The sequence below is a fragment of the Miscanthus floridulus genome, chromosome 2 (assembly GCF_019320115.1).
Source record: "Miscanthus floridulus cultivar M001 chromosome 2, ASM1932011v1, whole genome shotgun sequence".
Taxonomy (NCBI): domain Eukaryota; kingdom Viridiplantae; phylum Streptophyta; class Magnoliopsida; order Poales; family Poaceae; genus Miscanthus; species Miscanthus floridulus.
In genome coordinates, this window is record NC_089581.1 from 181,923,543 (window position 1) to 181,945,842 (window position 22,300).

Sequence of the window (22,300 nt, forward strand, 5' to 3'; positions counted from 1 at the left end):
ACCAGCCAGCAATAATAATCCACGATCGTTTTAGCCGAAACGAACAGGCTATAAGTTCTCGATGCTCTACTCACGCGTCTACATCTGATTATTGAGATTCAATCCAAAAATTTATGGTCCCGATGAAATGTACGGACATATACCTGGTATACAGAGAAAGAAAAAAAATTTCTCAAACTAGAGTTGAGATACATAATATAGGTGGTGTTTGGATCCAGTAACTAAAGTTTAGGAAGTGCCATGTGGGGATGTCGTATGGGGTGTTCGGATACTAATAAAAAAATAAATTACAGAATCCGTCAGTAAACCACGAGATGAATTTATTAAGCCTAATTAATCGTCATTAGCATATGTTTACTGTAGCACCACATTATCAAATCATGGACTAATTAGGCTTAAAAATTCGTCTCGTAAAACAGTCTTAATCTGTACATTTAGTTTCATAAATAATCTATATTTAATACTTCATATGTCAAATATTTAGTTTTTAGAAGGTGGAACCAAACTCCCCGCTAATTGGGCCGAATTAGAAAGGACTTGTTGTCAAGGGTCCGCGACCGCGGAGTTGGGCTCGGTTTCATTTAGCCGACAATGTAGTGACCGACCTGAGCCGAACTAAATAAAAATCGAACAGAGGGGAAAGAAGGCGGCGAGCCAAACCGAGCGGACGCCATGGATCGCGAGTGGGGCTCCAAGCCCGGCAGCGGCGGCGCCGCCTCCGCCCAGAATGAGGCCATCGACCGGCGGGAGCGCCTCCGCCGCCTGGCGCTCGAGACCATCGACCTCGCCAAGGACCCCTATTTCATGCGCAACCACCTCGGCAGGTAACCCGCCCTAAACCCTAGCTTCTTCTTCGAACTCGCGCCCGTCTCGATTTGCTTCGATCTAATTCTGCTTGTTTGTAGCTATGAGTGCAAGCTGTGCCTGACGCTGCACAACAACGAGGGGAACTACCTGGCCCACACGCAGGGGAAGCGGCACCAGACCAACCTCGCCAAGCGCGCCGCCCGCGAGGCCAAGGACGCGCCCGCGCAGCCCCAGCCCAACAAGCGCAAGCTTGCCCCCCGCAAGTCTGGTGCGTGAAAAAAAGAAAACAGAATCTCCACTCTCCTTTTATCCGCAAAATTGTTGTTGTTAATTAGAATCGTCAATTACCAACTAGGTCTACTTATTTACTTTCTGCAGTTACTTGGACTTTGTATGGTCTAATCAGTTAGAAGTATGCTATTATGCTTGTTCAGAGTGTTTAGAATGAAGAAACGAGTAGAATCTCTTTCCTTTTGTGGTTAATATGTAAGTTGAAAGATTGAAGCAAAACTATACTCATATCAAGTTATCAATGGAATTTTGTTCACCCAATATTGATGCATAGCAAGTGGACCTGGAAGATTATTCAACTTCAACTTTGCTGTGTCGACCTTTCCATGTTTTTTCTTATAATTTTACTTTATACAATACATCCCCTTTGGATTGTGTTTTCCACCCCTGAATTCTGCTGGAATTGAACTGATTCCTGCAAATTTTTGGTCAAATCTGTGGGTTCCAAAGGAGGCCTAAGAGTATGAAGAGCAAACCTGAACTTGTTCTTCTGTAATTGCCCAATCCCCAATAAAAAGCTTCCCTGTTAAGTTGAAGTTCTCTGGGTTTCCCTGATACCAATGGATGTTCCTTGAGACAGAAAATTTATCTGAGTTAGTTCCTCCTGTTTTGTTATCACCTTTTGGTAGTACAGTACAACTTAAGTTATCAACACAGTATTTTCTTGTCAGTTGTTCTCATTAGCTTTCTTTCCTAGATTTCCTGTTAAGTTGAAGTTCTCTGGTTTTCCCTGATACCAGTGGATGTTCCTTGAGACAAAATTTATCTGAGTTAGTGAGTAGTGATTGCTCTACTGCGAGCAATTTTTTTATAAGCTATTAGTCCCTCCTGTTTTGTTGTCACTTTTTGGTAGTACAGTACAACTGAAGTTATCAACACTGTATTTTCTTGTCAGTTGTTCTCATTAGCTTTCTTTCCTCCCTTTGCAGTTAAGATTGGCAGACCTGGGTATAAAGTAACCAAACAATATGATCCTGAGACGAAGCAACACTCGTTTCTCTTTGAGGTTAGTATTCCTTGTGTTCGCATTATTTACCAAGTCCTCACCTCACACATGGTTATATGTTGAATATTGAAAAATGCAGGAATTTGGTTTAACTTCAATCAGACATATCTACATGTAACTTTTGGTGTATTTCTATTTTTCTCATGTAATTTAGGGCACCTAACAAGTTTCATATGCCAATGATCTTATATTGATTTAAGTTAAAGTTACTTCTTGTTTGCATTTACAGATCATTTCATGTAGTAGCCTCTTTTTATATATAAAGAATGCTTAAGCTTAAATTTTGGAACAAGTGTTTATCTGATCTGGAATTTATCTTCTGATAAGGCATTCTCTCTGATAAACTAGCATAGTTGATAGGTTATCCAAATTATAATATGCAAGTAATTGCCTATATTTTCTTAACTCTGTTCCTTGACTAGTCTTTCTCATCTGAAACTATTCTTACCTTTAGAAGTAATTAGTTTTATGCATTTGACTGAATAATATAATACAACAACACTAGCTAACGACATCATACCTCATAATTTGCAAATTTTGCTTTACATTTATTTTGTTACGATACATTTAAATACTTTTGTACATTGGAGGCTTGGATCAATAACTTTTGACATTTTTCATTTTAGATTGGTTACCCTGAAATCGAAGATAATTGCAAGCCAAGGCATCGTTTCATGTCATCATATGAACAGGTAAACCTGTTCTCTGACTCTGAGCATGCCCTCTGAACTATAGCTGTGTTGATTTGGTGTATGTACTGTCTGGTTCACTAAAATCTATTCATCTTATTTGTACAGAAAGTCCAAAGTTGGGATAAGAGGTATCAATACCTACTTTTTGCGGCAGAGCCCTACGAAATCATTGCATTCAAGGTAATCTCTTCCAGAAGTTTAATGTCAGGGCATCAGGTACACTGGTCAATTAGTGTTATTAACACTGTTTGTTGCTGCAGATACCAAGTACAGAGATTGACAAATCAGCGAGCAAATTCTTCTCTTACTGGGATCCTGACAAGAAGGAATACCTGGTGAGTTTGCTTTTTTAACAATTTTTTACCTTGAATTTAGCTGTTTTTTAGCAATCTTGGTTTAACAACTATACTTTGTGTTTTGCTAACAGCTGCAACTGTACTTCAAGCCAAGACCGCCAGAAGCTCATAAACCACCACCAGCTCCTCCTGGGACTTTGCCTAATGGGAATGGGGTTCCTGGTGCTCCACCAAGGCCACCGGGGCAAGCTCCCCCACCCCCGCCACAAGTTCCACCGCCCCCGCCTCCTGCACCTATGGGAATGCCCCCTAGGATTCCTCCACCACCTATTGGGGGTGTTCAACCTCCACCACCTCCACCACCAATGGCAAATGGTCCGCGGCCAATGATTCCACCACCGCCTAACTTCACTCCCGGAGCACCCCCACCGCGCCCTCCAATGCAAGGCTTTCCTGGGCAACAGCAGTAGTTGACTGCTTAGCTAGCAATGTTCCAGCAATTGACAGGCAGCAAAAGTTTCACGCTTGCTTGTGTTGCCTTATGCTTTTCAACTCAAAACTTTGTATGTTGTCATAGGCTTAAATTGTCTCCGGGACTATACTCAAATGCCAGCTTGTTGGAATTTTTGTATCCACTTTTAATCCAAATACTTGTTCATAGGCTTAAATTCTCATGTTACAGTTGTGCCTTTTTTTTGCGACCAGTTACAGTTGTGCCTTTGTGACCTTCGTGAATGAGCAGAATGCTGCTAGCTCGTTTTCTTTCGTTCTTTCACACATGCTCTTGGTAACGATTGTATCTACTTGGTCATGCTACATGGTCGTAATCAAACGTCGAACCTAATCACGCGTGACGAATAGAATGTTCACACAAGCAGAATTTGACACTGATTAATAGAGACGGGGTGCTGGCGTACTGCTATACCAGGCATGGCTAAACCACTTGCATTTCTAAAAGCTGTTTATATCATTACAATGTCTGCTGTTCAAGAGGTTCCAACAAAAGTCCCTTGACAGTGAATGTTCTTTTGCTCTACTAGCTAAAACTTAAACAATCTGATTTCGAACTCCTACAAAATTCAGTGAAATTGCAACACATCTCCTATTCTGCTTCGTTGGTTCAGCAAAGCCTCTCAGTGCGGTACATCTCCTATTCTGCGTTGGTTCAGCAAGTCTTCTCAGTGTGGTCAGTTCTGCTTTCCGTGACCCTCTTGGCGCAAAGAGGAGGCAGCAGCAGCAGCACAGCTACGGACCACTCCGCCAGATGTTGGCCTGTACAATTATATAACAAAACCAAAAAACATGAAATGCCTTGATATCATGGCATAGACAGTCACTTTAGAGACGTAACATGGTGTACTTACAATCCAACAAATACTTTGAACGCGTCATAGGCTGCCCATTGCGCTCCTGTGAGAGTACCAACCATAATTATACGAAGAGGAAGGCCGCGCATGAAAAGACCCCACATTCCAAGAGTTCTTACAGCCTGGAAGTATGATGAATTGGTCAGAAGCCAAAATTGAGCAACTCAGCAAAATGGAAAAGAATAATATGGTCTGACAATTAGATGTGATCTTAAATTATATAGTAATTTTTCAACCTTGAATTTTTATTCTTTATTTTGAGATAGGACTAGAAGCTTACATCGGCCACGGTGGCTCCATGTGCATTGTTCAGGAAAGATACGAGATTGTCTGCAGGATGAGATATAGCCGCACAGAATACTCCAGCAATATATCCCCCTGCAAAGCTCACTGCTAGTTGTAGTGGCTTACTGCATTGGTCTTTCGGTTTTGGTACTGCATGCTTGTAGACCATCTCAACAATGGTTTCAAAGCAAGCAAATTTCATCATAGTGTCTGCAGGATAGTACATAAAGTAATTAGGGACTTAGGGAGCACAGGTCAATATAAGGCTTCTGTGCAGATTATCTCTACATGACAAATGTTTTGTGCACAGTGCCTCAAAGGTGAGTGGACATTAGGTAGTCATCTGAACAATTTATTTATTCAAGTTATCCATAAACACCACACTCGAAGTTCTGTACTTTTCTCTTAGTAAGAAAAATGTAACAAATAATTGGTGACATACTTTTTCTTTTTCTTTTTTCATTTTTTTACATGGTTAGCACAGGAACCAGAAAGTACAACAAATGAAATAAGTATACGAAATCTGATACATAGAGACATACTTTACACTAGTAATCATTATGTGCTTTGATAACTTAGATTTCTCCTCCCAAAAAAAATCGATTTCTAGTACAGTAGTGCAGAGTACAATGAATTGCATGGATCTTTAAAGCTGTTACTGTAACAATTCATCCAGTCCAAAACTATATTTCGTACTAGTATTTTGGCACCAGCCACATGGGTAAGCAATGAAACAAAGCAGCAGAGCAAATGCTGCACACAGGACTAAATTACAGAAGTTTTGGTACTGACCAAATGACAAATACTGGGTGTACGAAATGAGCAGTGATGACCCTTAACAAGCAACTGTAATGGAAGAACTAACAAGACATTTTGACTTACAGGGAACTTGGCGGCCCCAAAGAGGAAGCAGTCCTTTGTAAAGCCTGAAATTTGCACCCAGTGTTAAAGAGTTGCTCTCCAAAACCTTGAACAATAACACACATCATAATCATACAAGCCATGCGGTATCTATACCCAAAGGCACCTTCAGATTGGACAATCTTCGGAAGCCCGTCGATCAGGCAGCGGGCAAATCCCGGCTGTGTCTGGACTCGAATCTTGACAGACTCCATGGGGCAGAGAGCTACATCTGCAATCACCTCAGCAGACGCCGAAGCTGCAAGGTAGATCAAAGTCCTCAACCTTTCAGCATTCTCGGGACCAGCAATGTCAGAGTAGCACTTCTTGAAGAACTCGTAGAACCCAAACTTGCAGGCCCCCTGGCAGCTGTACCCAACCAGTGTGGCCATCCAGCCCTTGAAGAAGCCACGGGGGCCTTGCTCATGGAACATGACACCAAAGGCAGATGGAATGTCCCTGTACTTGCCAGGATCCACCTGAGTGAAGGAACATTGAAGCAAGCAGCAGCGCCATTACATTAGTCATTGAGACATGGAGAAGGAGAACAAGCAAAGGAACCTCTCGCTGACGGCGACGGACCTGCATGTTGCACTTGACGAGGTCGAGAGGCGTTACAGCGAGGTGGGTGAGGCCGGTGCTGAGGACGCCACCGAGGGCGCAGGTAGCGTAGAACAGCGGCGTGTGCATCTTTATAACCTCCCCTTTCCCCTCCGCCTTCCCGACCCCCGCCGCTCCAGCTGCCTTCCCGAATCGGACTCGGGCGGCGGCCTCCCACCGCCTCCCGAGCTGCTCGGCGCTGGCGACCAGCGCGGCCAGGACGCGGTCGAGGGGCAGCGGGGCCGATGAGCACCCGACCTTGTCGCGGCTCGCCATCTCGGAGGCACGGGAGGAGCTGGGTGTCCGACAGGAGAGCGTGGGCGTGGGCCTCGCGCATGGTACGGCGGAGGGAGAGGTGGAAGGGGTCGCGGCGAAGGCCGCGTTGGTGCCGCAGCCTGCAGGCGTCGTTCCCCTAGCTCGGGGGAAGCTGGGAGCTCCCTGTCGAGTCCCGACCTAAGTACAATTTCTGCCGACTGTCTCCAACAACCAACCGTAACCCAAAATACAATTTCGTTTTTTTAGCGCTATAGACACAGGATTTAATATTTATTTTTATGTTTTCTTCAACTATCAAATTTAAAAAATAATTTTTTCTACAGATAGATCTTTGAAAAAAAAGATACTCATCCCAATGTCTGAGACAGCGCGCTCGCCAGCCGCCCCTGCTGGGCGTGTAAAGTGGCGTGCCCCTTGGTGTGCTCCGCTAACGCGCGGCTGCTGCCCCCGACGCGAGATTTGTGTGCGCGGATGGCGTGGGCACGGCAAAAGACCCCAGCGCTGGCCGCTTCACGGGACTGGGCACCTGGACGGTAGGCCCGAGCGCGCCGGGGTGATTTTGGCATATCCGGGCTGTTTTTTTTCCGCGGTCCGCGCCGGAGAAAAAGATGCGACGCACGGCGGAAACGAGGAAGAAACACTCTGAATTTTGTGGACAAAAGAAGCGTGCCTCGCACAGTCATACGCCATACATCAGGCACATGGTTCGAAACTTTGAAATCTGGACCATGTGATGTCTCACGTGTTTTGAATCTAACGTTGCAGCCTTCATTCGTGTTTTGCTTTTCTTTTTTCCATCTGGACTGACAATTCTGTTGATCTGCTGCTTTGATTTTTGACTACGGATACTGATGCTGGAAGCTGAAGTCCCAGTTTTTTTTTAAAAAAGGGAAGCTGAAGTCCCAGGGTAGCATACCAATCAAAGCGATGCATATGCAGCAGTACTCTTGTGATTATGAATCGCGCCTTGTGCTTGGGAAACTTTTATGCGTATGACGACTACGGCGACAACTTCTCTGATTTCCTTCACGAGGCAACGGCGGCCGTTTTGTCCATTCACGATGCCCGCTCGTTCGAGTGACCACGTTCCACGTAGGCTTCACCTAGTTGTCTGCCAGGTTCGGTTGTCCATCTCCAAACAAAATCGGTAAAGCGAGGGCTGGATACAGTACATGGCCCAAAACTGCTACACAGGCCTTAAATTGGGCTGGATCTTGAGAAGAGATCAACACGAACGCCATTGGAATTTTTGGAGGTGCTTAAGAACGCATCGAATCCGAATCTCCAAAGGGACTGACTACACATCTCATGGAAGATTTTGCTATTTGTTGTCTTCCACATTTTCAGCAAATCAGTGATTGACACGTCACATGAGACAAGCAAACAAAAAAAAGAAAAAGCAGCGCATGTACGTCACATGAAACAGAATTGGAAGATCCGGAAGATTTCTACGGCTGTAATCTTCTAGAAAATAACAATAAAAAAACGAGGAATGCTATACATTGCCCGTGTGTTTTTTTGTTTTGCAGCACATGAATTTTGTGGCCGCTGGATGGGCATCGTGTGTCTCCATGCCACCTTGCCGTTTCTGTCTATGATTTGGATGGCCCACTTGCTATCGCCCCACGCGCTGGCAATCCCGGCCTCGGTCATCTCCTGGGCCGCGCTGTCCCTCCCCTCCGGTGTTGCCCAGATACACGCGCTCCCCGCCGTCGACGCCTACCCGCTTTCCGTGCTGCTGACCGCCTACTCCTGTCCATTTCTGAGCATTTCATTTCCTCTTCGCCTTCTGTACCTCGACGCGCGCCCAAGGCGATTCCATTGGCGCTGCGGCGATTGCTCCGGCGAAGTCGTGCTTCCCCGTTTCCGAGTGCTGGCGAAGGTCTGTTCTCGATCCCGTTTCGTAATGTGGAGTAGGTTTTGTGGATTCGTACTGTGATGAGGTGGGCGGGTTGGAGATTTGAGTGGGGGATTTTGAGATGTAGCCGGGCGGCGGGGATCAATGGGGTAGCAGATGGGAGGACCAGCGCCGCCGCCGACGCCTCGGCTGCCTCGTTGGGGCAGGTGTAGACGAGGTCGGATTTTGCGTTGTATTTTGCTCCTTTGCTTGCTGTTCATGGATCTATGGAGCTGGAACCGTTGGCCCCTTGTTTAGCTGTGGATTTGGTTGCGGCAAGGGTTGTGGCAGGGGCGGCTGCTGGAGGTGCGTGTCGCATCGTGCCAAGTGGGACTTGCCTGCGGGGCATGCCTATGGCAAGCAGTGGCATGGATTAGTCATTTAGATATTGCAAGGCTTTGTGCTTCTTTCGGTGCTTGCTTATGGTGTTGTATTCAGACTTGCAACTACAACTCAAGATCTGTTTTGACATTTTTTCCTCCTGAACAAACAACAATTTTCTGCCTGCAAAATCCTTGTGGAAATTTTGTGTTGACTGAGCATTTTCAAATCCTTGTGGGAATTTTGTGTTGACTGAGCATTTCCAAATCCTTGTGGGAATTTTGTGTTGACTGAGCATTTCCTACCTTACCAGCTACTACCTACCAGTATACTAAATGGACGAATAGGATAGTTGAAAGGCAGTCTCTGAATTATCTTCTTTTGTACTTAGCATATATACATATGATCCATACGCTTGCTGCTCTTTTGCTCATGAAAGAGGCATGACTCCTGTTCTGTGAACATGGTCTGAGAGCTAGCAATGAGGTCATTAACATGATTTTTGAAGTTCTTTATTTGGTCCAGTAACTGAAGTAGCATGGGTTTTGTCATTGCTACATTTTGATGCTAAAGGGTCGTTTACTCTGAGGCGGTGTTGGTTAGCTCGAGCATGGCATGTAATTATGGTATATTTAGCATTCTTATGTCAAATAGCTCTTGGATGTGTGATCTTTTTTTGTTGCTTTCTTCCTTGATCTGTTATGATCACACTGCAGCCAGGTAAGGCATATTTTCCACGTTGGTGTTTCTCTGATGAGTTAGTCTGTACTCTAATGGCTTGAATTAGTTACTTGTTGATCCACAATTTATGAGAAAAAAACACTTTTCATTATTGGATACCACATGTTTGGACGTTTCAATATTACTTGAGTGACAACTAAAGTTATTTAAAGTTCAGGACACAGGATCAGGCTCTATTTGTCCATGGACACTTTGGCTTTTTATTGTTGAACTAGTGTGCTTGCTGATGATATATAGACTGCGTAGTCTCATGTATGACACTGCTACCAAGCTTCTTAAGGGTAATTTATTTGATATGAAATTGATATGCACAATCTGATAGCTAGTGTGTTCAGCATACATCACTACTTTTGAGTCTGCTTTTAATTTGCTTTCTGTTTTTAACTGAATCTTGTAATTCCATTGCTAGGCGATGCTTGTCACTCTATTCATCGGCAAATTGTTCCTAAACTCCTGATTGGTGTTCAGTAGAACATCCTTTAGGCTTTAGCTTGATTGCTTGAACCTATTAAGTTAGAACTTTTCAGTTGGCAATTTGAGCTGATAATATTTGGACTTTGTGTATGCATGTGTATGCAACCGGCATGTTGGAAAGTGGGAACATGTGCTTCTATTGCCTTTATTTAATTTTCAATTCTTTGTTTTCACCTGATCACAGTATTGCATTGCTTTGCAATAGCTGCATCCTATAATTGCACATTTGAAACAAATAACATTACAGTGATTTCTGATTCCTGTGTATCCACCTCAATCCAACTTTCTGTTTCAGAATCTTGTGTTTCCTTTGCCTTCCATGTTTTAGTGAGGAACACATGTCTGAATAATCCTAATGTGTAGTACTATAGTTTGCGTAGGCCTAAATTTTTTCTGTAGCTAGGAAGCTAACGTTGCTCTATATATAGCCCAAAGGTACAATTGTTGATTAGTATTGAACCACATTTTTTATTTTCAGCTCTATTTTCTGTAGGTTTGAGCAGCTCACCGTGTCCTCTTTGTTTTCTGTCTTTGTGCAGACTTGTGTTCTCTTTGTTTCTAAATGTAAACTTGCTGTATTTTTGTCATTTTTGTGCTCTCTAGTATGGTCTCTAGTAACTTTGATTGGACTACTTGCAGAAGGAGTTTTCAAGCCCGAGTTATTCTTGCCTGAAGAATGTACAATGGCCCAACCAAAGGTATTTTGTTCTTAAACACTAGGAAAAGAACAAATAATGAAATTCTAATGTATGTGAAGATACTCCAGAAAGTTATCGTGTTAGATTAGCCCATTGATCTGTGTTCCTCATTTGTTGCTTGATTTCCTCGATCCCTTTTCCTGATGTGGTGTCGATTTGCTTGATTAATTGTATTTTTGTTTTGTTATGGCTCCACCAGTCTAGTTCATGTGAGAGGAAGATGGCACTGATTATGGTGGTGGAGACTAGTTCATGTGAAGCTAGAAGATTTACATGCTCCACTCAGCTGTGTATAGCCTTGGGTAAGCTTTTTTGAGTTAGAATGAGACATGCACATTTTGGTACTGACCTGAGATGTCATTCAACTATGCAGACATATGAACTGCCACTCAACTGCAGTTTAGTTTAGTGTTGAAATGTCCAAAATTTCAGTTAGGATGGCACTACACATTGTATACTTTCATAATAGAAATTTGATATTTTTTCGATACCCATGGAGGAGGATGATTTCATTTCTGACGGTAAATCTGTAAATGGTGACAATGACAGTTGGTTTTGATATCAACTCAGAAGACAACAACTCTGCTTCTCTTTATACTGGCAAGGTAATAACTTTTGCAATGCTAATTTGTAGATGTATGCCAATTGTACATATTTCTGAAAATTTTGTTTAGTTTAAACATGTCGTATATATACACATGCTAATATCTCCTCGTTTAGGCTTCCTAGGATGAGCTACTGGAAAACATAGTTTACAATATCATGTCCAATACATACATGTTGTACTGTCCAGTAAGCAGAAAATTAACCAAAAATCTTGAGTGCCGATCTTAGGTTGCTTACTTGGATCAAAGGCACTTATCGCAATCACTGATAATGTAAATTGCAAGTAACGAGCATTGCAATTTTAGTTATGAGCATGTGCAATATGTGGAACTATAATGAACGTGAAATATGTGCAAATTTCATGCTTGTCTTAAGTCAGAGCTCAAGGTTCATGCTTGTATGTGTTTGTGATCTTTAAAAACTTTACCTGTAAGTTTTTTCTTCTGTTATATAGTTTTCCATATGAATTGTTGCTGGTTTGAGCGAATCAAATTTGGTTGGTCAGTGCCTCCAAGTTAATGCATGAATGTCTTATTCTGTGGGCTAATCTACGCTGATTGTGGTGCATACCTAGCAGTAAATTGGCAAGTATGCATTCCATTGTCTCCAAGCGTGCTGTCTTTTACTGGCCCACCTTTGTCCTAGCTGTTCATTTCAGTTATTTGTCTTTGTCATACTATATAAATAAATTTAACATGTCAATTGTGATTTGTGCCAGCACACAAGTGAATGTTTTATCGCTCTACGGTGAAGCCAGAAGATTTACATGCTCCACTCAGCTGTGTATAGCCTTGGGTAAGTCTTTTTGAGTTAGAGTAGGACGTGCACATTTTGGTACTGACCCTGAAATGTCATTCAGCTATATTGTACGTCAGCTATATATTAGGTCTTGTCATTCAACTATAGACATCTGTATAGTTTCTGTGGTCCATATGCACCAGTACTATGTGTTTGTCTTTTGATTGTTCTGATCTGATGCCTCTCCAGTTATGTCTAAAGTGGCGATGCCATGTTGTAGTAACTTCTGTAGCATATGAATTTTCTGGCAACAGGATCAGCAATTGACGCCTCGGCGCACCTAGCTTTCTTGTGACACTGACTTGCCGGCCCCACTCTGGATGTTACTGTTTTGAATCAGAGTCGCGCCTGTATGATTTCCCCCATAACCCATCGTCGTCTCCCTCCGGCAGCTCTCCTGGCCGGAGAGGCGATTTGAGAGGCGACGTCGCCGTTCCGCCCCTCCCCGTCTCTGTCCATCGTCTCGCTCCTGGTCATCACCGCTTTGCTCGTCGTCTGCCATTGCTAGAACTCTGGAGGTACCTGGTTTGGCACTTGCTCCCCTTGTTTTTGCACTTATTTGTGATTTGGGTGGGGGATCTGTTGTTGGAGATGTCGCCGGCGCTTGCTGATGATATATAGACTGTAGTTTGCCATGTCATACTATTCCCTAGAAATGAATATATATTTCAGTCCTATAAATTTAGTATGATAGTTCTACTCCCTGGAAATGAGTATATTTTTCACCCACATTTCCACACAGCTAGTTGTTTCTAAGAAGGAGATATTAGTAGCAGTGCATTAGGTTCTAAGGATTGGGTATTTCACCCACATTTTCTATTTCACTGTATGTGCTCTATATTTCATATCTGTATGTTCTATCTTTTATTTATTTTTTTTGCCTTTGTGTTGTGCCTTGGTACTGCTATACATTGGACCAGCAAAGTTGGTTAAACAATAATGTTCTGAACACACTTTCTTTCACTTTTTCAGGTATTCTGTATCATCGGCAATGGATCTACTCCATCCACTTTGGATCTACTACATTTGACCAACTTTGTGTTGTCTTTGAAGATGTTGCATAAGCTACTGATGCTGTAAAGAGGATGCATGGGCTTTCCTTTCTATGGTGAGTTGTTGCAGCCCCTAATTGCCTAATGACCACTCCTTATATGTTAGTTGATGGAAATGCCTTATATATTGTTGTGAAATACTTTTCTGTGAACTTAAGCAAATCTTTGTGTAAACTTGTGATTATGAGGTTGCTTGAGTGGTCCAACTTAGTCACCATTTTCTTGATTTCAAACTTGTTACCAGTAAATTGCAATGTTAAACTACTGCAATTTTGGTGTGTCTATTGTGCAAATTTGGGCCATGAGTGGAAACTCAGTCTTTTTTGGGTCTAGGTCAATTGTTTGGCTTTTACTTTTGTTTTTCTATATTTCTGGGCAATCTCTTCGGACCATATTTGGGCCTTTAATCTTTTATTATACCTTCTTCATGCTACTTATAGACTTATGGGTGCTTTGTAATAAATTGTTTTTTATATGCATACATATATTTATATTGTTTATTTGTTTGTTAAAAGTTTTTAACTCCGCCTATGGTGGGTTACCTATCCATATATGTCTGTGATTGTGTTGATTTCTTGACAATATCTGTCTATTGTCCTTCCATTGAAAAAAAAATTGTCTATTGTAATTGTTTTTGTGCTGTTGCTCCCCATCTTTGCTTGTAATTGTGCTGGTCTGGGGAGAAAATGTTGTCTATTGTCCTTCCATAAAAAAAAATTGTCTATTGTATTTGTTATTGTGCTGCTCGTCCCCATCTTTGCTTGTACTTGTGCTAGTCTAGGGAGAAAATTTTGTCTATTGTCCTTCCACAGAAAAAATTGTCTATTGTAATTGTCTCTTGTAATCTGTGTTTGTGTTAGGTGAAGTAAGCTGGAGGTAGAAGATTAGCTTAGGATTGTGTTAGATGAAGGATGTTGGATGTAGGACAAGAGTTGGGACTTGTTTCTTGTGTTTTCTAGTTATTAAATCTAAAATTTAAAGGCCTATGATGCAAACTATTGTTAATGAGGTGGCTGCCTAGTTGCTCATTGGCTGTGAGCTTCTAGTTCCACTTCTTCGGAATTGGTATATCACACGTGTGTGTTTTCTTTGTTTGCAACACGGCTGCCCGATCTGTCTCTCGCTCCATCTGTGCACTCCCTCAGCCGCATCCGCTCCTTGGTTTCGATGTGAAGCTGATGGGCTGGCCCCACCACCTTGTGCACTATTTGTATCTCGGGTCTCGCTCTGGGAGCCGAGCGGTCGCTTCCTTTCCCCATTTCTTCTCGCTCATTTCACATGGCAGGGAATGGATGGTTAGATGGATTCCATGGTAGCCACCAATGGTTATAAAATTCTTAATGACTCCATCTGAATGTTCAGCTGAGGCCAAAGTGCTACACATGCCACTGAAGGCTGGCGGTTTTGCATTTTTTTTTTTGCCATTCTAGATGATTTGATTATCTAAGTGCATGTTTTTTTTGTCTTTGCTCTATGGCATGCTGTCATTGTAGCTCTAATTTAGTTTTTCTTTTGTGTGTGTTCATGTGTATGTAGACCTCTTATTCACATCCTTGGTGATTGAGTTCCATTGCAAGTTAAGTCAGATATCCTATCAATCCTGACAATCATCATCATGAAAGGTGGAATTGCACTTAAGCCCTTCTCTATCTCCAAGCTCAAGCAGCTTGAGGACCTGTAAGATCTAGCTCTCTCTATTCCTATTTCCTGACTGCCTTTTACCAAGAGCTATCTTTTGAGATATGGTCACTTTTGCACCCAGGCCATCTTTATCTTAGTGTGTAAATTGCATTAGTGGCAATTAGAAGTTACACTATGTGAAATGTGCAATTTTTATATTTGTGTTTTGTAATTTATTTATAATAGGAATATGTTTGTGTTAAGTTACTCCTTTGTTTCTGTTTGTCTTTTGTTTTCTTTTGTGTGTAGCATGCTTAGTCTGTATTTATAGCTGGCATTATAATGCATTTGTTAATGCAAATGGTTTTGTGACACCAAATCCATCAATATAACAAAGTGGATATTATTAATTGAATATGGTATCTTTGTGGAGTATAACAGTTGAATCTGATATTTGAGAATATTCAGAGAGATGTTGTGCACTTTTATTATTTTATTTGTTAAAGAGATGGTGTCACTTACCTTTGTTTTTACAGGTCCAGAAGATTACTAGTAATATTCAGTTTATCTTGGAAATAGTCATCCTAAACGTTGTGGAAGTCTTGCCTTGCATCTGGAACAATAATCAGCATGGGACATCTGTATATTTTATTTTCTTCAGTTTTGAGACAATGGTAACAGAAACGTGCCAATTAAAAGCCTCTCCCATCTCCGTATTTCTCTCCCAAAACTTGTTTAAGACTGTATGCGCATTAAGCTTTGTTAAACCAGGAATCAGTTGAGTTAGCATTGTGTTGGATTTTTTTTAAAAAAAAATCTTGTGCAGCTATTTTGTTACAAATGTAGCCTAGTAATTTGTAACGACTCATCAAGTACTTGCTCTTGTGTGATTTATTGGTTGATTGATATGATCTAACTGAATTAGAAGTCTGCCGTATATTAGAAGTCTGCCATGCAGCAGTATTCTTGCTGCTTTGCTGATAAATCAACAACGAAGGAAGAGTAGCTTTATCTCAAAGAGAATTTCTATGGGAGAGTATCTTTGAGATTTTTAGCGCTGTAGTTTATAATTTTAGTTGATTCTAGCTACGGCAAAGCTTGAGATCAGCACTGAAGATATTTCTTACATAGAGTTCAAATGTGAAGTTGAATATCTTGTTGTGGCCTAGCCTAGTATCTTTCTTGTATCTATTATATACTCTGCTTTTAATCTAGAATTTGTATGGAACTTATCAAAGAACGTTATGCATTTGTTGATAGTTGTCTCTTGATTTTTCCAGAGGGTGCCTCTGAACTTTCTGACGTAGAGTCCTCAATTTTGTCATAGATCAGAGAAATAATGGAAGAGTTACAAGATTGCAACTCAAAAAGCCTGGTTGCCCTTCTGGGCTCTTTGGTTCTGCATCTCTGTCGGCTGTTTGGCCAGCAAGATCAGAGTTGATGGCAGAAGTACATACTAGCTTACTTTCTGTTGGTCAGGAATGACTACTTAGATTTCTTTCTTCCATATGCTACAGATTTGGATAGTGAAGAACTGAAGGACCTATTCCGAAGGCTCAATCGGGAGGTGATTCAAGTGGTAACAGATCAAATGATCGCTACTTCCCAGGCCTTCATTATGACCTGTCTCAAGACTGCCTTTCTTGCATAACAAATATGTGTGGTGTGCCTGCAAAGTATATAGAGATTGGCCAAGAAAATTGTGATTTTCTCTCTGCGTGTGTGAGATTATGCTATCTATGTGATGCTCTTATCTCACGTAATGTATGCTGGATCCTCTCCTTATTCACAGTGAGGAACTAGGACAATGCCCTGTTGTTGGATCAAGCACAAGTGCTGATGCTGAAGGCCATCCTGTTGCCCTCTCATGACCACAAATTCCATGGATCTAACACATACAAGCAGATTGGATTCAAATGATGGGTGTGCTAACCATGTCTGTCGAGGTGAGTGCTTCTTTTTCTCCTTCGATCTGTTGCTTCTTGCCCCTCAGGAGACGAGAGCAGAGGTTTTCCCAAGGACAACTAATCTGTGTATTTTCTTCTCAGACAGAATACAACAACAGAGTACAACTACAGCAGAATACAAGTACAAGTATAAGTATAACTACAAGTAGATTCGTGTGTTGTTTTCTTGTAAAACACATGGTTTGTCTCTCAGCATGGAATTTGTGTGCTACTGAGGGAAAAAACACACGTTTTTTCCTTTGTAAGGTGGGAATTGCTTGTTAGCTAGGCTGCCCAAATTTGGGTGCTAGGTTGCAAAAAAACACACGATTTTTTTGTGGGAGAAATCTATGTGTTTTCTTCCCTGAAAACACTTGTGTGTTGGTTGGCTTCAAAACACATAGGTATCAGGTAGACAGGCTCTATATATATATATATATAGTTATAGAAAATGTAAGCAATTTGTCTTGGTAAATATACCAAGCACACAGCTATGGCATATTGGGTTTGAAGCCGAAGAAAATCCAAATATGAGTTGACTTCTAAAATGGAATCGCGTATAGCCAATCGTTCAGACATGGAAGCTTCAAAGGATGTGTTGGAACTTGCAAGTCATGGCGCATTCCTTGTTCAGAAAAACTCACAGCGCGAAGTATTTTTTTCTCATACCAAACCAGCCAATAGTACTTTCAGCCATGGCTTATAATCCAAATCAGCCCAAACGAATAGAGCGAATGTCTACCAGAAAAAGCTAGACGCTTTAGGGCCTGTTCGGTTATCGCTGTTCCGGGCCATTCCTGACCAGAATAGTTCCGACGCTATTCAAATTGTCGAATGAAACTCGGCCGGGAGTGGTTCCCGGGGGTCAATCCCCAGGAACTGAACGGGACCTTAAGTGTTTTATCAGGGGCCAGATCGCAATCTTATTCCCTCCCTTCCTGAAATCGGATTCATTTTTCCATGATATAAACTCAAAAAGAGGCGAGAGGAAGAACATCGGCACGTCATTCCTCTCCCCTACTCCAGACAGGCAAACACAGATCTCGACTCCTGAAATCCCAGTTCCCAAGCGGAATAAACGGCGTTCGAAGGAACAACGGGAAGAAAGAAAACCGGCGCACACGTACACGCTCCCATCCCACTACGCACGCCCACCGTCCCCACCGCCTATTTCCCCCCACTTCCAGGCTCTGGCCCGCAGCTCTGGCCCCCCAAACCCCGCACTTCCACTTCGCCTCGCCAAACTTTCCCCTCGGCCTCCGCCCGCACTTCCACCACCGCACCCCGCAGTCGCAAATGCCCCAGTAGGCTCCAAAAATCCAAAGCCATCCCTCCCCAACCCTCCTCCCATCGACCCCCCGGGCGGCGGCCGGCACCATGACGACCCGATCCAACGGCGACGGCCACGGCCACGGCGGCGCGGGGTCCTGGTACCCGCAGCGCCGCCCGCACTACGGGTACGGCGGCGGGTCCGCCTCCTTCCGCGGCTGCTGCTGCTGCCTCTTCCTGCTGCTCACCTTCCTGGCGCTCCTCGCCCTGGCCGTCGCGCTCGTCGTCGTGCTCGTGGTGAAGCCCCGCAAGCCGCAGTTCGACCTCAACCAGGTGTCCGTGCAGTACCTCCTGGTGGCCTCGCCCACGTCCCCCGCGGCGGCGTCCCCGGCCGGCGTGCCCCCCGCGGCCCCCGGCGCCGCCTACCTCTCCCTCAACATTACGCTGCTCTTCACCGCCGAGAACCCCAACAAGGTGGGCATCCGGTACGGCGCGACGGCGTTCGACGTCATGTACCACGGGGTGCCGCTCGGGGTGGCGGCGGTGCCCGGGTTCGAGCAGCCCGCGCACAGCACCCGCCTGCTCCAGACCCGCGTCATTGTGGACCGCTTCAACGTGCTCCAGACTGACGCGCAGGATCTCATCCGCGACGCTGCGATCAACGACCGCGTCGAGCTCCGCATCACCGGCGACGTCGGCGCCAAGATCCTCGTGCTCGGCTTCTCCTCCCCAAAAGTGCAGGTACGAAATCGACACGCCACCCGCAACGGGAACCAACAACTTCCGTTCTCTTCCGCCGCAAGTGTTTTTAGCCTCTGCTAAAAAACACCTCCGCGGGCGAAACTGACGCGATGTGTGAACGAACCCCAATCTACAGGTGTCGGTGGATTGCGCGATCGCCATCAGCCCGAGGAGCCAGTCGCTGAAATACAAGCAGTGCGGCGTGGACGGGCTAAGCGTGTAGGAACCAAGCCGCCGCTGCCGCCGAAGCTGTAATCCAGTGGAGACGGTTAAATTAAGTGGGTGGATCTGTGCGTCGATTCTAATTTCCCTAATCTGTGGGGTTTGGTTTCGTTCATGTGGTTAGGTGGTAAATTTTGGAGCTCTTACTTTAGAGGAAGCTGCTGGTTTTGTGAATTATTGCTGCTTGCAATCAGTAGTTATCAGTATGACCATGGTTATGCCTACATTCATCGGTAGCCATGAACAATTGCTTAGGAGCTAAGGGAAGTGGTGGGCAAAGGTGTATGAGGGAGCGAAGAAGCGAGCGGAATCCCGTCGCTTTTGCTGCTATCTTCCTCATCCTCCGGTTCGTCTGTGATTGTTTCGTTTCGTTTCGAGTTGGTGGGTCTGCGCTGTCTGCCATGGCTTTGTCTGGCTAATCTGGTTCACTTCAGCTCGTAGGCCGTAGTGGTAGTGGAGCTGGGCATGGGAGATTGGGAGGGAGAAGTTAGGCCGGGAAGTGTGGGTGGTTGAAATTTTATGATAGTGGGAGATTCCTCACTTTCATGATAGTGGTGGGGTCAAACCGTCAAAATTTTACTGCAATTTACGAGTGTTACGACTCCATGATGGTTGAGGGAATTTAGGCATTGTAAATGCGGACTTTGTATGTAGGTCGTCGCGTGACCTGTGTCGTCTACACGTATACTATGCCAGGTCGGGTAGTTGTATAAAAAAAATTTGTGTGAGCTACTGACTTCAAATCTCAGTTCGCACATGGCACGGTGAGTTTTGTGTTTTTTTGTTTTCTGGTGAATTTACAAGAGACTGCCACCAGGGTCTTGGTTTATTGATTCCCATGTTATGCTGCATAAGCTTGTACAAATTTACGCTGGATTTCAATTCCTTTTTGGTTGAAGTGCTTCTAGGCTTGAATTAAAAATTAATTTGCGGAATGCAAATCTAGTTAAAGTTTTTGCTTGAAGGGGTTATGAATTCTCAAAATCTTTTGGCAGTATCATTTTGGAGGAATCTGAATGAATCTGTAAGAGGAAAATACTGTTTTGAATGAAAAAAAGAAGCGAATCAAGCCGGATTTAAGGGCACGTTTGTCCATAGGTACAGTGTTCCAATCAAAATATCATCGCTTCTTCCAATTCAGATAACCGGATATGGCCCTGTTTGTTCCGCTGAAATTTGGTTTACGCTGATTTACTATAAGAGAAAAATAATATTTGTTCGCTGAAAAGTACTGTGTAAGTACCTTTTCTTTTCCTTCTCACAACTTGCTGGTTGCTGTGGACTTCTCACCCGCCTAGACTTCAAGCTCACACTGCTTGACTAAACCAACTCAGGTCGCTTCATTTCTAATCCGTTGATCGCGGTGAAATGTTATGGGATCTTAGGCTGATGCAAATGCGGCACCGCCAGCCAGTCGTGATCATGAATGTATCCATGGAGCAGTTTGTTTTCCTTGCTTTGACGTTTTGCCTTCGGTTTTGGTCTATAGCGACCATCGTACTTTACCTAACAAGGACTCACGAACGGCTACCGTAACAACGCCGTTTCGCACGTTGGAGAGCGAACAGCTGAGGAGACTGGAGAATCACGTGGCGCAGACGTACAGAGGACGAGGCACACACAGGGACATTTCTGGGGAACTGCTGCTGCATCCGTGCAAGCGGTGGAAATTGGCTCGGCGCTTCAGATGAGAGCACTTTTGGCCTCTTTGGGTTTGGCAGTGAGCAAGATTTTATTAGCTTCTGTTAGCGGGCAGAGAATCCAATAATATAATATATCTTCTGCCAATCTGCCATGTCCATCTCTCTGCACATGAGACGCGGCTAAGGCTAATTATTATCCGAAGTTAAAAATTAGCTCAGCTAAAATTTATCAAACTAACCATTAGTCCGCCCATGTTTAGATCCATGGCTAAGGTGTATGCATGCATAATTTTTGTATAGATTTTGGTAAAATTTAGAATTATTTGACTCCTTAAAAAATGAGTTTTTTTTTACCGGGGAGTAGTTAACCTATAGCCATTGTTAGCTAGTTGTGTTTGGTTAATACACTAACAACTAGTTAAGAGCTTGACTAACTTTTAGATCTTCTATTTGGACCACCCAAGACTATTTTTACTCACTTCATTCGAAATTATGAGACGTTTTTAGCTTTTCTAAATACATAGTTTTTGTTATGTATTTAAATATACACTACTTTAGTCAATTTACTCCCTCCGTTCCAAAGCATGTTTAAATAAATACATAGTAAAAACAATGTATAATGAAAAGCTATAATATCTTAGAATTTAGAACGAAGGGAGTAATGGCGAAAAATTAGCACCTGGTATCCACAAACATATGAAACCGACCAGAGGGGAAAAGTTGAAGTGGACAATCTTTCTGGTGGGATATTATATACTGAAAAGAACATAACAGAGGAGAAAGCAAACCAGGGAAGACTTAACCCCCTCCACGCCACCTTACTTTCGTCAATTTTCTCTAATTTCTAGAAAATGCGTTGGCATCTACTCCTGATAGGCATATTTGGATATATTTCATTAGAAATCTTCCTATTCTCTTCCTACAAGGTCATAAAATAAATATTGTATTAATAATTACTAAATGAAAAAAAATCGGTTGGACTATATTTTTTATTAGGTAGGCTATTAGCTAGACTGTTCAAATCTACTAAGTCATTTGAAACTTCTAAATTTGAATCTCCAAATATGAGTAAATAAAATGAATATTTAGGACTCTAGATGTGGCAGAACCGTCTAATATAATGCCTCCCAGGAGTACTCGTCTTTCATTAGACACTAAGTACCTAAAGGAGGACACCAAATTACGCGGTTCCGTCGAGCACACCTCAGGGGAGAACCCGAAAATCCATATTTTTCCATCAGGATTACGAATAAGAGAATAAAGCTTACAATATTTTAGCCATTTCTTACATCACTTCTCATGACCTCAAACAAAAGTTGCACGTATGTCACCTAGACAGAGAAGTTGCATACTGATGTTTTTCCCAATACAAACCATCGCTCATATGTGGTCTCTGCTTTGGCTTAGCAGAAAGCATCACTGTCATCCTTGGTAGCCTGGCTCGCGAGGATTGGATGCACTCGACAATTGTGATCCGTTTAAACAGCGCAAAGCCCATTTTTTCTATAACGCATGTTCCACTAGCTGACTAAACTTTTTGTTAGACGAGGCATTCCATACCCTACAGGCTTCTTTGACGCACCGCGCTACAAGATCATCGTTTGACGTGACGTGTATGTAGAGACTAGAAAGTCGATGTGGTGTTTGAGGTTAAAAGACACGATGTCGCGTTTGGAAAGCCCTAAGCGGCAACATCAATGATAATTCTCCCTCTGTCCATGTTTAGCTGTCGCTACGTGAAGCGCGCTGGTT

At 43.2% G+C, this 22,300-nt stretch overlaps 4 protein-coding genes and 1 long non-coding RNA gene across 5 annotated transcripts; 4 read left to right on the forward strand and 1 right to left on the reverse strand.

Moving 5' to 3' along the window:
* The first annotated feature begins 620 nt into the window (after positions 1-620).
* Positions 621-3,782, forward strand: LOC136540904 (uncharacterized). Its single transcript, XM_066532942.1, has 7 exons — positions 621-824; positions 906-1,075; positions 2,028-2,104; positions 2,731-2,796; positions 2,902-2,976; positions 3,057-3,131; positions 3,224-3,782. Exons 1-7 carry the CDS (start codon positions 673-675, stop codon positions 3,560-3,562), a joined length of 954 nt encoding a protein of 317 aa, XP_066389039.1. The 5' UTR covers positions 621-672; the 3' UTR covers positions 3,563-3,782.
* Positions 3,783-3,983: 201 nt separating this feature from the next.
* Positions 3,984-7,055, reverse strand: LOC136535958 (mitochondrial phosphate carrier protein 3, mitochondrial-like). The gene is made up of 6 exons (XM_066528409.1): positions 6,227-7,055; positions 5,762-6,123; positions 5,627-5,670; positions 4,740-4,954; positions 4,457-4,581; positions 3,984-4,364 (listed from the first exon to the last, which is right to left on the reverse strand). The coding sequence occupies exons 1-6, from the start codon at positions 6,518-6,520 to the stop codon at positions 4,280-4,282; spliced, it is 1,125 nt and encodes a 374-aa protein (XP_066384506.1). The 5' UTR covers positions 6,521-7,055; the 3' UTR covers positions 3,984-4,279.
* A 1,017-nt stretch (positions 7,056-8,072) lies between these two features.
* Positions 8,073-11,139, forward strand: LOC136535959 (uncharacterized). Its single transcript, XM_066528410.1, has 3 exons — positions 8,073-8,402; positions 10,593-10,651; positions 10,851-11,139. The coding sequence occupies exons 1-3, from the start codon at positions 8,073-8,075 to the stop codon at positions 10,879-10,881; spliced, it is 420 nt and encodes a 139-aa protein (XP_066384507.1). The 3' UTR covers positions 10,882-11,139.
* Positions 11,140-14,681: 3,542 nt separating this feature from the next.
* On the forward strand, positions 14,682-16,991 carry LOC136535960 (uncharacterized). The gene is made up of 3 exons (XR_010779064.1): positions 14,682-14,784; positions 15,264-15,401; positions 16,008-16,991. It is a non-coding gene; the product is annotated as an uncharacterized lncRNA (long non-coding RNA).
* Positions 16,992-17,864: 873 nt separating this feature from the next.
* LOC136540905 (uncharacterized) lies at positions 17,865-19,082 on the forward strand. The gene is made up of 2 exons (XM_066532943.1): positions 17,865-18,683; positions 18,820-19,082. The coding sequence occupies exons 1-2, from the start codon at positions 18,051-18,053 to the stop codon at positions 18,904-18,906; spliced, it is 720 nt and encodes a 239-aa protein (XP_066389040.1). The 5' UTR covers positions 17,865-18,050; the 3' UTR covers positions 18,907-19,082.
* The last annotated feature ends 3,218 nt before the right edge of the window (positions 19,083-22,300 follow it).

Excerpts from the sequence above, each read along its gene's own strand:
- LOC136535958 (XM_066528409.1), bottom strand. The coding sequence starts at position 6,520 with ATGGCGAGCCGCGACAAGGTCGGGTGCTCATCGGCCCCGCTGCCCCTC. Across the intron at positions 5,671-5,761 it reads CAATCTGAAGGTGCCTTTGG|GCTTTACAAAGGACTGCTTC; the intron begins GTATAGATACCG and ends TGCAAATTTCAG. Across the intron at positions 4,365-4,456 it reads TTCAAAGTATTTGTTGGATT|GCCAACATCTGGCGGAGTGG; the intron begins GTAAGTACACCA and ends ATAATTGTACAG.
- LOC136540905 (XM_066532943.1), top strand. The coding sequence starts at position 18,051 with ATGACGACCCGATCCAACGGCGACGGCCACGGCCACGGCGGCGCGGGG. Across the intron at positions 18,684-18,819 it reads TCTCCTCCCCAAAAGTGCAG|GTGTCGGTGGATTGCGCGAT; the intron begins GTACGAAATCGA and ends CCCAATCTACAG.
- LOC136535959 (XM_066528410.1), top strand. The coding sequence starts at position 8,073 with ATGGGCATCGTGTGTCTCCATGCCACCTTGCCGTTTCTGTCTATGATT. Across the intron at positions 8,403-10,592 it reads GTTTCCGAGTGCTGGCGAAG|AAGGAGTTTTCAAGCCCGAG; the intron begins GTCTGTTCTCGA and ends GACTACTTGCAG. Across the intron at positions 10,652-10,850 it reads GTACAATGGCCCAACCAAAG|TCTAGTTCATGTGAGAGGAA; the intron begins GTATTTTGTTCT and ends TGGCTCCACCAG.
- LOC136540904 (XM_066532942.1), top strand. The coding sequence starts at position 673 with ATGGATCGCGAGTGGGGCTCCAAGCCCGGCAGCGGCGGCGCCGCCTCC. Across the intron at positions 1,076-2,027 it reads GCTTGCCCCCCGCAAGTCTG|TTAAGATTGGCAGACCTGGG; the intron begins GTGCGTGAAAAA and ends CTCCCTTTGCAG. Across the intron at positions 2,797-2,901 it reads TCATGTCATCATATGAACAG|AAAGTCCAAAGTTGGGATAA; the intron begins GTAAACCTGTTC and ends TTATTTGTACAG.